Genomic DNA, 13,420 nt, shown 5'->3' on the forward strand with positions numbered 1-13,420 from the left:
TACAAAGAAAAATGAAGCCTATATTCATAGCCGTCACCTTCATTGCTGCGTGCTTGCACTACTTAATGTTTCGACCCTTCTCTTTCATGACTGCATTTAAACTCTACTTTTTCGTCATTCATATTGGAGTGGTTTCCATGGTTCGTGGAGTTAAACTGATATTCGGACAAAAGAAGAAAATTCAAACTCCCGATGAAAGTAAATTTCAGAAACAAGTTGGATGTGCACATTTTGCTCTCGGTGGATTAGGATTGTATTGTTTATTGATGGGAAATACATTTGAATATTTAGTGTCCATTGCCATTCTCACCATGATCTTTCATGTGGGTTGTGGAATTTTGGAAATGATGGACACCTTCTCTCAAAAGACAAACAAACCCAACCACCAAGATGGAGATTGGTTGATGAAAAGTTTGTACAATAGTGTGTTCATACCTATTATTACGGTCATTATGGTGTTTACCACTCCGTATGGAGCGATTGAACATGCTCCTCCACATACAGCTGATGTGAATGCATAGTAGATATTCAGCAAATTTATTGGTTGAAGAAATTATTATCGCCATCTTCTAAGTCGTCACTATCATGGACTTTGCATTAATTCTCAAAATGCCTCGTAATTCAGTCTTAATAAAACAAGTTCCAATTAATTCTTCCTCAATGCTCCAACCTAATCATAACCTCTTTTATCGTTTCTAGATAGAATCCACCTTTTATGAACTCGGTAAAGCCAAGACATAGTTGGTGCTTCCACAGGAAAGTACAAGCGTATGACGGATCCATTCGAATTCCATTCCTCCATCGATGTACCATATACTCTGTGCGATGAAATAAAATTGGAAAATAATTATGAAAAATTATTTTACAAATTTTAAATTCAAATTCGAATTTAAAAAAAATGATTCGTTTGGAAGACTGTTTGGATCTCAAATTTAATTTCGAGAAACAGATTGATTTGGCCGATGAAGCGGAGATGGCCAAAGATCAAAATGTGTGTAAATTCTATCTCAAAGGACAATGTAGAAAAGGAAAAGATTGCCAGTATAAACACATACAACGACAAACATCAAAGGAAAAGGAAGTTGTTTGCAAACACTGGCTCCGAGGTCTCTGTAAAAAAGGAGATGGATGCGAATTTCTTCATCAATACAAGGCTGGAAAGATGCCAGAATGTTGGTTCTTTTCCGAATATGGAGAATGTAGTAATCTTGAGTGTATTTTCTTGCATATAAAACCCGAAGATAGGATCAAGAATTGCCCATGGTATGAAAAAGGTTTTTGCAAACATGGTCCTAATTGTAGATTGAAGCATATTAGAAAGATTGCTTGTCCTGATTATTTAGCTGGATTTTGTGCAAAAGGACCTAACTGCAAATTCTCTCATCCCAAGTTTGATATTCGGAGTAATGAAGCAGAAAACGATGGTGGCGCAAAATTCATAGAAAAACTCAATGCCGAACGACAAGTGGCAATGGAAGGAGAAGGAATGGGCCCGCCTCATCATCACCAGGGCGGAGGAGGTGGCCGAGGACGAAGACAACAACACTATTAATGATGGATATGTTATTATGTCACTGTACTACTTTGATAATGGTGTTGACTTGTTATTCAAAATTGGAAGAAAGATGATGGCGATAATAATTTCCACATAACATTGTCTGTGAAATCTGTTACAGCATCCTATTCAAACACAATTTAAAACGAGCAAAAGAATGTATTTTAAATGGACAGGTTATTGATTTGATCCAAGCTAAAGTCCACTCGCAACCCCAGAATATTCTTAATTTCACTCACTGAAAAGCCCCAATGTTGTGCTGATTCCCAGATTTCTAAAAGGTCATCAACCTCTGTCATTTTCAATAAATATGTAATATGCGTCAACCGTGAAAATTTACTTCTCACTGGTCGCTCTGTCTTGGTTGCAAAATATTCCATAAATTCTCGCAAATCCTTATCGACCTGTACTCCACCAAAATAGTTAAATCGTCTATTTAAAATCAGATGCTCCATTCTATGGCAAAGAATGTCGATAGCCAACTCCACAAGCTCCTCAAAATTAAATTTGGTAAGATATTTCTTGTAGAGATTCAACACTCGATCCATGTCAACAATAAATTTTTGAGTCAATGAATTGCTAAGTTCCTTCGCAGCAAATTGATTCTCTGTCAAAATATAAAACTGTGGATTTTGGCTCAACTCTCTATTGAGCAAAAAGTCAATGTCTCTCTCAATACCTAGAGCATATTCTTGCGAGCTGACTACTTTTCTTGTGTATACTCTTAATTGATCAGAGAAGAAGATTGAGCTCTGTACAAGATCTGAAGAGCAACTCCTAAGTTTCATTCTATCTTGAGTAAACATTTCTTGAGGTAGATTTACTCGACGTTCCTTGAAAAGTCGATCCTCATAATTCCTATCGAATTCTTTCTTTAACTTTAAAATGTATTCACTCGATATTTGAATATTGTTCAGAGATTTCTGTAGGGTGAAATGAGAAAATTTTCATCAATGAATATATATTTCAATGAGAAATACTAATAGGATTGAACATCTCAAGTTCTTAACACTTACCAATATCTTTACAAAACGATCCTTATCGTTAGTATGTTCCAGTGAAATTAAATGTAAATTTTTTTTGGTAAATTCAAAATATTCACCACAAAGAATGCCATTGATATGATTACAGATTGCACATATCACAGAAATATTTTGAGAATCTATGGCCCTGTTTAAGCTCTTTCTCAATATGAAAAATACATCGTTAATTACAGAGGAATATTTGGTGGTTTCGTCATCTTCTTCGTCGCTTGAAGTTTCCTCTTCATCACTTTCAAAAAAGTCCTCATTAGCTTTTGATACAATTTGATCACTCGTCTCATCGAGCTGCAGAGCTTTTAAAAAGCTCTGTTTCATGAAAGCTTCATCGATAGGAATGTAATAATTCATTACTTCCTGAATCTTTCTGTATGTTATTGGATCTTTTGTGAGTATGTACTTTGGATCATGGATGTGTGCGCTGTCGACCTTGACAGTGGACGACTTGGAAAGAACAAATTGTCTATACACTTCAATGTTGGAACAAATTTCAGCCATTTCCTCAAGGATGAGATCTAAAACTCTTGGATCATCTGGAGCGATTTTTTTAGTGTTCGTGATTGGGCTTTCAGAGCGAGGTACAGGTGAGGTGGTGCGTTCTCTTTCTGTCTTTTTTGTTGGTGGCATGTTTTTCTTGGAGAGCAACTTGAGAACCTCTGATAATTCTCGTTTAGTTTCGTAATGATCTAGAATCTTTTTTACCATTTTGTCACATACTTTTTGAAGGGCGTTAATGAGGAAAATTGTGCATTTTTCTCCTCCAAAATTAAGTGTCACAAATTCCTCATATTCTTCTATATAGGAAACAATGATATCCAAAGTTTGAGTAATAATGTCGATAAAACTTGTTAAACCTTTCTGTTGTTGTTTTCTGATTGTCATGTATCGCTCCATGTCATCTTCTATAGTGTTAATTTCTATTGGCAGCTCAGATATGTTTTGCAACCCGTCGTGAACCAATGAATCAAGTTCTTGTCTTGCCTTATCTGTCAAATACTCTGTATAAATCTCGAGGCCTTCTTCTTCAATACAAAGAGGGGCAAACAATTTTGAAAATCTCTTGATTTGTGGCTCGTTCTCATCATTGAGAGCCTCTTTCAGTTTTGATATCACAATTTCTTTGATTTTCTTTTCCGAAGATTTAAAGAGAGTATTTCGTCGTTCCTGTTCATCTTCACTTTCTTGTTGATCTCCATGTTGTGATTGACTTAATTGATGGACAAGTTTGCTTCGGTGTGAATCATTATTAATGTGCAAAACACGGCTCACAAAATCTACCGCCTTCTCGTATTCTCCAACTTTGATAGCTTGTTCAACTCCTTCCACACAACTCTTCATTCCAATACTGGCCTCTACTGCGTCAATAGCAAGCTGTACTCGTTCTTGAATTGGGTGTAATTGTCTTACTTTATGGCTGACTCCTTCAGCTAATTTAAATGTGTTTGATATTGATCGTCCCAGCTGTACTGCTCGCTTCTCAATTGCCTGTACTTGATTTTGGATATCGGTTAAATATTCCACTTGAATAGCCAATGCATGTTCATTCTCTGACATGATTTTATTCAAAGCCTCGCGTGATTGAATTTGTTGCTGTTTACTTTCATCAATGACTCTAAAAACTCGTTTCAATAATTCCTCATCTTCATAATTATTAGAAATAATGATATTGGTTTGTTTCAGGTCGTTGATGTGTTTTGCGGATTCCTCTTGTTGAGTATGATGATAATGATTTTTATGATGTTTATCGGAATTGATTAATTGATCCCTTATGGCGGAATTCCTTCCTGATGAAGAGAGCATTCGATCATTTTGCTGCATTTTTTAACAATACCGTTTCACGAGTTGCACAAAGATTTGTTGACTTGCAAAATATCGATTCGATCGAATCCTTCCTTTGGAACAAATTAGAGATCTTTAATAATTGTTGTTGTTGTTCAATTCAAACAAAAAACACGTGAGCATAATTTTCTTTCATCCAATCAGCTGTTTGCTGTCCGATTTTGATTGGGCACTTTTATTTTGTAAACTTTGCTCAACTTCTTCGTTGTGTGTTTCATTTAGGAAAACAACAACCGCAAAAAAAATAAACGAACAACTCTTCATAGAAATCTAATTGTATTCTTTTGTGGTCTGTTTGTGCATACAACAACCGCTAACTTTCCGTACCGTTCTCTCCCATCTGTTGTTGTTGCCATCCACTCAGTCATGACTTCTCGTTTGGATCGTTTACTGAATCTGTTGGACAGCGGATCTCTTGCCGTTCGTTCGGCTGCTGCCAAACAGATTGCCGAAGCCACCAAATATCACCAAGCAGAAATTCCTTCCGTTTTGTTTAAAGTCGCTCATTTGCTTCGTTCGCCGAGTTGGGAAACCAGGACTGCAGCAGGTGAAGCCATCAGTGCCATTGCTCAGACCGTTCCACTCTATAATCGTGATCGGGTACTCGACTCGTACACGTTACCAACTTCAACAACCCTTCAAGTCAAGAAGGAAGAAGAGCAAACCATCATCACCACACCAAGATACCAAGAAAAGGTGCAAGAAGAGACTCAATTACAACATGAAAAGTTTTCCTTCCGTTCCTTCGATATTCGACATGTCTTGCAGCATGGTGTACCACTGTTTGCCTCGAATGTGGTCGACGAAGAACAAAAACTCAAACATTTAAAACCAAAAGAAAGACTCGCTTTCCACAAACGGCAAGTGTATGGTCGTCTAGGATATTTACCAGATGAGAAGGAAGAGCTTCTCATCTTTTCAAGTGATTATCAACAACAGCAACAACAACCCTCATCATCACTCAATGATCAAGATGTTTCCATGTCGGAAGGCGCTGCTGCATCCAGCAATGAACCCCTAAGTGCTCGAGAACGAAGAGAGAAATTCATTCAAAAGCAAAACATCAAGAAACAACAACAACAAGCAAGTGCTTCTTCTTTTGCCGAAGAACAACAACAAGAAATTATGGATGATGTGAGTCGGAAAGCAAAAAAGATGAAAACTCTTGTGACCGAACAACCACAAGCCGAGAATATGGTTGTTATTGAGAGTACACTCGACATGACGAGTGACATTGTCGAGTATGAACGATGGCCTTTTCACTACTTGACCGATAAACTCCTGGCAGACCTGTTTAACTCTTCATGGGTGATTCGTCATGGTGCTGCTATTGGATTAAGGGAAATCTTAAAGGTTCCTGAACAAATTCAATCGGCTGGAAAGTCGATATTTTGTACTGAGGATTTATCCGTTGTGAATGCTAGATGGTTGGAAGACTGCTGTATTCGAATATTGTGCCTTTTTGCACTGGATAAATTCACAGATTTCCTTTCTGATCAGGTCATTTCTCCCATTCCTGAAACTTGTGCACAAATTCTAGGTTTGATTTTCAAATATATTAACACGAGTGCTGTTAAGACTATTGTTTCCAATTTGGTACTTCTAATGGAGCCACAAAATGAATGGAAAGTAAGACACAACGCATTGTTGGGATTGAAGTACGCAGTTGCTCTTAGGTCGCATGAAATTGACGAACTTTTTCCTATGGTTCTTCCTGCAGTAATTCAATGCTTATCAGATGAGACAGGATCTTCCAACATTTCTGCAGAGGACGTGAAAGCCGTAGCTGCTGATTGCTTGGTGCCAATAGCAGAGCATGTCATGAAACTAAACAATCAGTATGTCACTGGAATATTTAGCATTTTGTGGAATTCGCTCCTTGAAATGGATGACTTGTCGTCGTCCACAGCGAGCGTCATGACACTTTTGGCAAAACTTTATTCCATACCACAAAAATCAAAAATCATTCTCGAGGAAAAGCTCCACATTTTAGTTCCTAGATTATATCCATATATGCGCCATAACATTCTTTCGGTACGAGTTTCCGCATTAGAAACAATAATGGAACTAATTCAAGCTACCAATGTTGCTCCAAACTCTTGGGTTTTGAAAGGAAGTATTCTATCACATCTTGTAGCACTGATATTTCAAAATCTGATTCTAGATTCTAAGGAAAGTGTGATTGAGAAAACTTTAGCTGTGTGGCAAGTCATGGTTTCTAAGGTTCCTCAACAATGGCTATGTCCAGTCGTTTCAAGGTATATTGGTACATGGTGTTCTCTCATGTCAACACCTATCGGACACAATTTTGATATTGCTCTACTCACGCTCCCAGAGGAAATTTATAACACTCTAACTCAGAACAGATGGTCCTCAATGACCCATGACACTCTAAAACGAAAACTTGATGGAACCAAACCAGAGCAAGATCAAAGCATGGATGGTCAAACATTTTCCATGAGAATGTCTATTTCAGAATTGGAAGAATTTACACAGCTTCGAATGGCAACATCCAAAGCGATTGCTATATTTGCATCCTCAGTCGAAGATCCTAACAATCTTTCAGAATTAATGAATACCTTAGATTTCTTGCTGAAATCAAGCTGGTCGATTCACAGAGAGACTGCTGGATTGTTACTTCAAAATATTTTCCAGTATTCAGAACAGCATGGAAAGAAGTTTACAATTCCAGAGCCACTCGTTCAGTTACTACTTCAAATTGTTCAAACAACTGTTTACACATACTCGAGTACGGAAATTCAACACTATTTCACTAATTTTGTATCAGAGTGCAATATTCTTCTGCATTACTATGCTCGATTTGGCTTGGATGTGTCTTCTTTTTACTCTCAGACCGCAGAAGGAGTGCCCGCTTTGAACATGTCAGTATCTATTGCCCAAGATCTTACCTCCAGATATTATGAATACTATGCACAAAATCTTGCTGACAATACTCCATTGCTTCAAGAACTTGAAATGATTGTGAATCGAGTGAAAACGGCTTCGGATATCTATGTCAATAACTGGAATATCATGAAGAATAGAGCTCTCTCAATATTATCATGTGCGATTATTTATAATGGAGATATTTCTGCAGGAAAAGAACTGCTGAGCCCGCTCATGGTCATTTTACTTCCTTCTATTGAGACACAAGGTTCAAGCATTACGTTGCAACAACTGTTTTGCAAATCTTTGGCCAAACTTTTATTTATTTGCAAAGATTTTGCAACTACAAAATCGCCAAATCCAGCAATTACCAAAAAGGTGTTGGAGTTACTTTGCAAAACCATGCCTCAGCAACTCGTCGTGCATAAAGCTCTCGAAAAGGAAAATCAAAAAGAACCTATCGTGGAAGAGGAATCAGAGAAACAAAAGAAGGGTAGAAAAAAGAAGGGAGCCATCAAGGAAGACGAAATTAATGAGATCAAGGATGCTGTTTCTCAAGTTAATGGCCTTTCATCCAAAGAAGATCCTCTGCTAATTGCTCAAAGAGGAGCAGCTATGACTCTATGTGAAATTGCCAAGATATTCGAGGAACAGATCTTTGATCAGTTGGAGCCCTTAAGGGTTCAATCCATTGACATTATTTTACAGAAATTTCACCCATCTACACTAGCACCAAAAGCAGCGCCCTCTCTTCCAAGTGCAACTCCAACTTTGACAGAAGAAAAGGTCATTGTGAATGCTCTCCATATTTTTAGAACTATTGCCCCTTCAATAACCTCAAAATTATATGGGCTTCTTGTTGAAATAATGAAAGCAATCATTCAAAATTATGTCACTCATCCAGATATTGACATTAGAAAGCATGCAGCGTTGACAATCTCTGAAATATGTTATTATGTTGAGCATGATGCTCTTATTGTTCTTGTGAAGGAGCTATTACCATTACTGGCTAATCCAACCAATGTTGCTTCAAGACGAGGAGCTGCCTTAACTATTTATTCCTTCCTTTCTCGCCTTGAAATGAAGTCACTTCCAGCTGTTGCATTTTTAGCTGTTCCTTTATTGAAAAGAATGAGCGATCAAGATGATGTGACAAGAGAGATTGCCTCCAATTGTTTCGGAACTGTGATCAAATTGCTGCCCCTTGAAAAATCATCTGCTCCACTCCAAGGCCTAGAGCAACAACTCGAAGAGGAACACAAGTTTATTGATCAACTCTTAGATAACACTAAGGTCGAGCCTTTCGATATTCCAATCAAGATTAATGCAGAGCTTAGACAATATCAAAAAGATGGAGTTTCATGGCTGGCCTTTTTGAATAAGTACAATTTGCATGGCATTCTTTGTGACGACATGGGTCTAGGAAAAACCTTGCAAACCATTTGTATGATTAACAGTGATATTCACATGAGAAAGATTCAATATCAACAAACAAGAAATCCTGAATTTGTTCATTTACCTTCACTGGTAGTTTGTCCTCCCACTTTATTGGGTCACTGGGGTTATGAGATTAACAAATTTTGCCCCGACCTCACTGCATTACAATATCTTGGCTCTGTTTCACAAAGAAGAGCTTGGAGAGCCGAATTTCACAAGTATGACATTGTCATTCTTTCCTATGACGTGTTGAGAAATGACATTAAGGAAATTGTTGCTGCACAAAACAATTGGAATTATTGCATTTTGGATGAAGGACATATTATCAAAAACAAAAAGACTCAAATTACCAAAGCTGTCAAACAGATCAAAGCCAATCACAGACTCATCTTATCTGGTACTCCCATTCAAAACAATGTGTTAGAATTATGGTCACTTTTCGACTTTTTAATGCCTGGATTTCTTGGTACTGAGAAGGAGTTTAATGCAAAATACAGTAAACCTATCCAAGCAAGCAGAGATGCGAAGGCAAACTCAAAAGAGCAAGCTGCAGGAACACTTGCCTTACAAAGTTTACACAGACAAGTTTTACCATTTCTCTTGAGAAGAGTGAAAGAAGATGTATTGCATGATCTTCCAGAGAAAATTATTCAGGACTATTATTGTGAACTTTCACCTATTCAATCCAAAATGTATGAATATTTTGCAAAGAAGGAAAAGTCAAAGGTTTCTCAAGAGTTGCAAAGCCAACAAGAGGAAAAGAAGCCAAAAGATATTTCTGAAAATTCTCATGTCTTCAAAGCACTCAAGTATTTAAGAAAGCTCTGTAACCATCCATGTTTGGTTTTGGAGCCAGATCACCCCATGTATCAATCTGTGACACAAGAAATTAAGCAACAAGGAATGGAGTTGACAGACGTAAATTTATCACCCAAATTACTCTCTTTGAAACAGCTCTTAAATGATTGTGGAATTGGGCTTCCTGCTGAAGGAAATAATGCTATTGAGTCAGGAAGTATGAATCAACACAGAGTATTGATTTTCTGCCAAATGAAACAAATGCTTGACATTATTCAGAATGAGCTATTTGCCAAGTATATGCCATCGGTCACGTACATGAGGTTGGACGGTGATGTGGAGACCATGAAGCGTCACGAAGTTGTTCAAAAGTTCAATAGTGATCCTACCATTGATGTGCTCTTGTTGACAACAAAAATTGGAGGTCTTGGACTCAATCTCACAGGAGCAGACACTGTTATTTTTGTGGAGCACGATTGGAATCCAAGTAATGATTTGCAAGCCATGGACCGAGCTCACAGAATTGGCCAAAAAAAGGTTGTGAATGTTTACAGACTCATCACAAAGAATACTCTCGAAGAAAAGATTATGGGATTGCAAAAATTCAAACTTAACATTTCCAAGAGTGTGATTAACTCTGAAAATAGCAGTCTGGCTTCTATGGACACAGAGCAATTGGTGGATTTATTCAATTTTTCTGGAGGAGGAGAGGCCTCCTCTTCTGGTGCACCTTTGGAGAAGCCAACCAAAAAGTCAGGCTTGGGACAAGTCTTGGAGAATATGGAGGAGTACGATCAAGAACAACAATATCAAGATTTTAATCTCAGCAACTTTGTGAGTTCTGTTTCAAAATAAACGTGTCTGACAATTTTCAACAGTTTACTGTTGTGATCAAAAGAATCTTCACCGATTAACGAGACGATGATCCTATCGACATCCACTGATAATGGTTTGTAAATAATCTCTTTCAAGGCCCGTCTTGTCCATGAGCGACTTGATATTCAGATAATTTTGTCCAAAATCGAAAGCTTGTCCTTTCTCAGAGTAGGAGGATGCATTGACAAATATTTTGTTCACATCGCCCTCAAATATGATGAAATTCAATTTTGCCACATCCTAGATGGATGACCAACACGAGTCACATTCGACCAATCGTTGACAAATGAGGCAAATAATAATTTAGATCAACACGTCAACAATTTTTCATGTTCCAAATTCATTCAATAATTATTCCACAATTTCAGGAAATTATCACAAAATGTGATTTTCGTCAATAACTGAGCTAGCTGTCCTAACACTTACCCCAAATACTTTCGGCCGATAGTAACATCCAATCGTGAAATTATTACTAAAAGCATAGGCCAAATAATAAGGAGCTGTCGATGCCTGTGTTTTAATCTTTTCGAAAATAAATGTAGCATCCAATGGTGCTTGTTTTTTAAACTCAAATAGAATGTTACAAAACGCATCCACCACTCCAATATTAATTAAAACTCCCAATAATAATCCAACAGCAAGCAATACACATCCACAAATAAATGAAGAAATAATAATGATTCCGATCAAATTTCGGAACACTCGTTTTTGTCTTGATAAAGGAGGCTTGCTCCGATTCAATAAATTGGAATATTCACTCGCAGTATCTTGATCGGTATTAGTATTTTGTGGTGGTCGTGCCAAACCAAATTTTGAAAAGTAATCTTCACTCTCATTGATGATATCATCAAAGGAGAAGCCTTCTCGTTGTTGATGAGGAAGGATCCGATTCTTTGTCATGATCATTTTTTTTATCACTGTCCATTCGTTTATTTGTTCGAAAATTCAAACGTTATTCATGGTTGTGTGTGCAATTAGTACAGTTAAAGGTGGTTCATGTCATCAAAGTTAGTGTAATTATTGTTGTAAATTTCAATTATTGTTTGTCATCAAGGTTAGTGTAAATTTCAAATATTGTTGTAAATTTCAATTATTATTCATGGTCGTGGGTATTTCATGTATAGTTTAAACTTGTTCAAATCAATGAAATTGGGATTAAAATCGTATTGTTGTTCAAATTCATTCCAGGTGAGTTTCAATTCTTCCATGAAAAAATGATTTCGTTTCATCCACATTTTAGTAATAGATCGATAAGCTTCCTTAGTAAATACTTTGTCCCATTTCTTACCCAATCCAACTTTAGCACCTGTTAGGCTATGGATATCTTGTTTAGTCTTGATGAGGTACAATAGTCGTTTGGAGAACTTCTTGTTATTCTTTGCATATATTGAGATATTATATAAATTTCTAAACATTTCTTTTCTTATATCACTATAGTATTTACATTCGAAAATAATGTGTTGCATTGTCTCTCTACTACAGCAAGGACATAGCAAGTTCGTCTTGGATATCTTGTTTAAATTTTCCAAAGTCTTCATCACGTTCACTCTAATTTTAAATATTAGATTTAAGGTTCTGAAACCGATTCCTATTGAGGGGTAAATGTTGGTGAACTTTCTGTTCTTGGGAGGAAGGTTCTTTGGCGTATATGTTCTTTTGTGGAAGCGTTGAAATAGAAGTTTGTACATTGTTTGTCTAGTGTTTTGAGTGTATAATACATTGTTGATAATAATATACCAATTATTGGATGGAATATTAGTAAGAATATTGTTACAATCAGCACCTTTCTTAGCAGCCCTATCTGCTAATTCATTTATGCGGCTATAGATATCTTGTTTACCTGTATGACTATTAACATGCATAATTTTGATCTGATCCTTCACTTTTAAATAATTACGAATTTCTTCAACATAAGGATCTCTAGATTTTCTGAATTGGAAAAGTTGGTCATAAATACTTTTCGCATCTATAACTATTGTTCTAGGAGTGTTGTTATCTAGCAATCTAACAACTGTGGAAGTTCCTTGTCCTAAGGTGTGACTTGAGATGGAAACATTCTGATCAGTTACAATACCGTATCCAGCAATATTATTGTTACACGATCCGTCAGTACCAATTAGTGTAGCTTTGTTCAAGAGGTTTGACATGGATGTGTTGTTACCAACATATTTGTAGTATTTGCTTTCGTCTTTGATTTTCCAAAATCCATGCTATTGAGAATGTTGCGAATTTGGGTGACATGATTGGAATGTTTGATGTCATTATGTAATTTCACTTGTAAATTTTAGGGTCAGGAACCCACATACTTAATCTGTTCCAATCTTTATAGAGCAGGAATTGTCTTAAACCTTTAGAATTTTCCATAAGGGATGAGAGTTTTTCATGCCATTGGTCACTCGAATGCCACAATCTAATATTGGAAGATTTGTTCATGAAAATTATTCTCTTGAGATATTGAGGAATCCATGGGTCTGGTTTATACCAAGTAGGGATTGGATCATTGAGGATGTCAAAACCATGCTCCTGTTTGATTCGTTCACAAAGGAATCTTGTAGAAGATCCAAGACAAATATCATATTGTTCAAGGAACTTTCTGACTTTACACATTAGGTCCGAGTAACTCATTTCTTGAACAGAAATTAATCCAAGTCCACCTTTGTCTTGATGAGTATAAAACCACTCGAGAGCTAATTTTCTCTTGGTTCTTAATCTTTCACATATAAAGTTGCGAAAGAATTTATCAATTTGTTTCTCTAGATGGTCATTAGCAAGAGGAATTAGGTGGTACAGTGCATACGGAACAATGTCTGTGTTGATAATTTTGACAATGTTCTGTATTGGAAAATTCCAGCCAATAGAGTTAGTTCTTCTTTAACTTCTTCAATAATTGAAGAAGTGTATTTCGTTTGTTCCTCAGTATTATTGGTAATATTATTACCAAGTATAATAATAGAATCATTACTTTGATCGTACTTCCAGATAATGTCTT

General features: G+C 36.7%; 6 protein-coding genes across 6 annotated transcripts; 3 read left to right on the forward strand and 3 right to left on the reverse strand.

Annotated features, from left to right (window-relative positions):
* Positions 1-11: 11 nt before the first annotated feature.
* On the forward strand, positions 12-521 carry FDP41_000557 (uncharacterized protein; the record flags this gene model as incomplete). Its single annotated transcript, XM_044709108.1, has 1 exon — positions 12-521. One exon carries the CDS (start codon positions 12-14, stop codon positions 519-521), a length of 510 nt encoding a protein of 169 aa, XP_044569371.1.
* A 377-nt stretch (positions 522-898) lies between these two features.
* On the forward strand, positions 899-1,552 carry FDP41_000558 (uncharacterized protein; the record flags this gene model as incomplete). The annotated part of the gene is made up of 1 exon (XM_044709119.1): positions 899-1,552. One exon carries the CDS (start codon positions 899-901, stop codon positions 1,550-1,552), a length of 654 nt encoding a protein of 217 aa, XP_044569372.1.
* Positions 1,553-1,719: 167 nt separating this feature from the next.
* On the reverse strand, positions 1,720-4,413 carry FDP41_000559 (uncharacterized protein; the record flags this gene model as incomplete). The annotated part of the gene is made up of 2 exons (XM_044709130.1): positions 1,720-2,478; positions 2,572-4,413. 2 exons carry the CDS (start codon positions 4,411-4,413, stop codon positions 1,720-1,722), a joined length of 2,601 nt encoding a protein of 866 aa, XP_044569373.1.
* Positions 4,414-4,800: 387 nt separating this feature from the next.
* On the forward strand, positions 4,801-10,410 carry FDP41_000560 (uncharacterized protein; the record flags this gene model as incomplete). The annotated part of the gene is made up of 1 exon (XM_044709142.1): positions 4,801-10,410. One exon carries the CDS (start codon positions 4,801-4,803, stop codon positions 10,408-10,410), a length of 5,610 nt encoding a protein of 1,869 aa, XP_044569374.1.
* A 72-nt stretch (positions 10,411-10,482) lies between these two features.
* On the reverse strand, positions 10,483-11,337 carry FDP41_000561 (uncharacterized protein; the record flags this gene model as incomplete). Its single annotated transcript, XM_044709153.1, has 2 exons — positions 10,483-10,671; positions 10,858-11,337. The coding sequence occupies 2 exons, from the start codon at positions 11,335-11,337 to the stop codon at positions 10,483-10,485; spliced, it is 669 nt and encodes a 222-aa protein (XP_044569375.1).
* A 191-nt stretch (positions 11,338-11,528) lies between these two features.
* On the reverse strand, positions 11,529-13,038 carry FDP41_000562 (uncharacterized protein; the record flags this gene model as incomplete). Its single annotated transcript, XM_044709164.1, has 2 exons — positions 11,529-12,619; positions 12,738-13,038. 2 exons carry the CDS (start codon positions 13,036-13,038, stop codon positions 11,529-11,531), a joined length of 1,392 nt encoding a protein of 463 aa, XP_044569376.1.
* Positions 13,039-13,420: the final 382 nt, after the last annotated feature.

Source organism: Naegleria fowleri, assembly GCF_008403515.1.
Source record: "Naegleria fowleri strain ATCC 30894 chromosome Unknown tig2, whole genome shotgun sequence".
NCBI classification, from domain to species: domain Eukaryota; phylum Heterolobosea; class Eutetramitea; order Acrasida; family Naegleriidae; genus Naegleria; species Naegleria fowleri.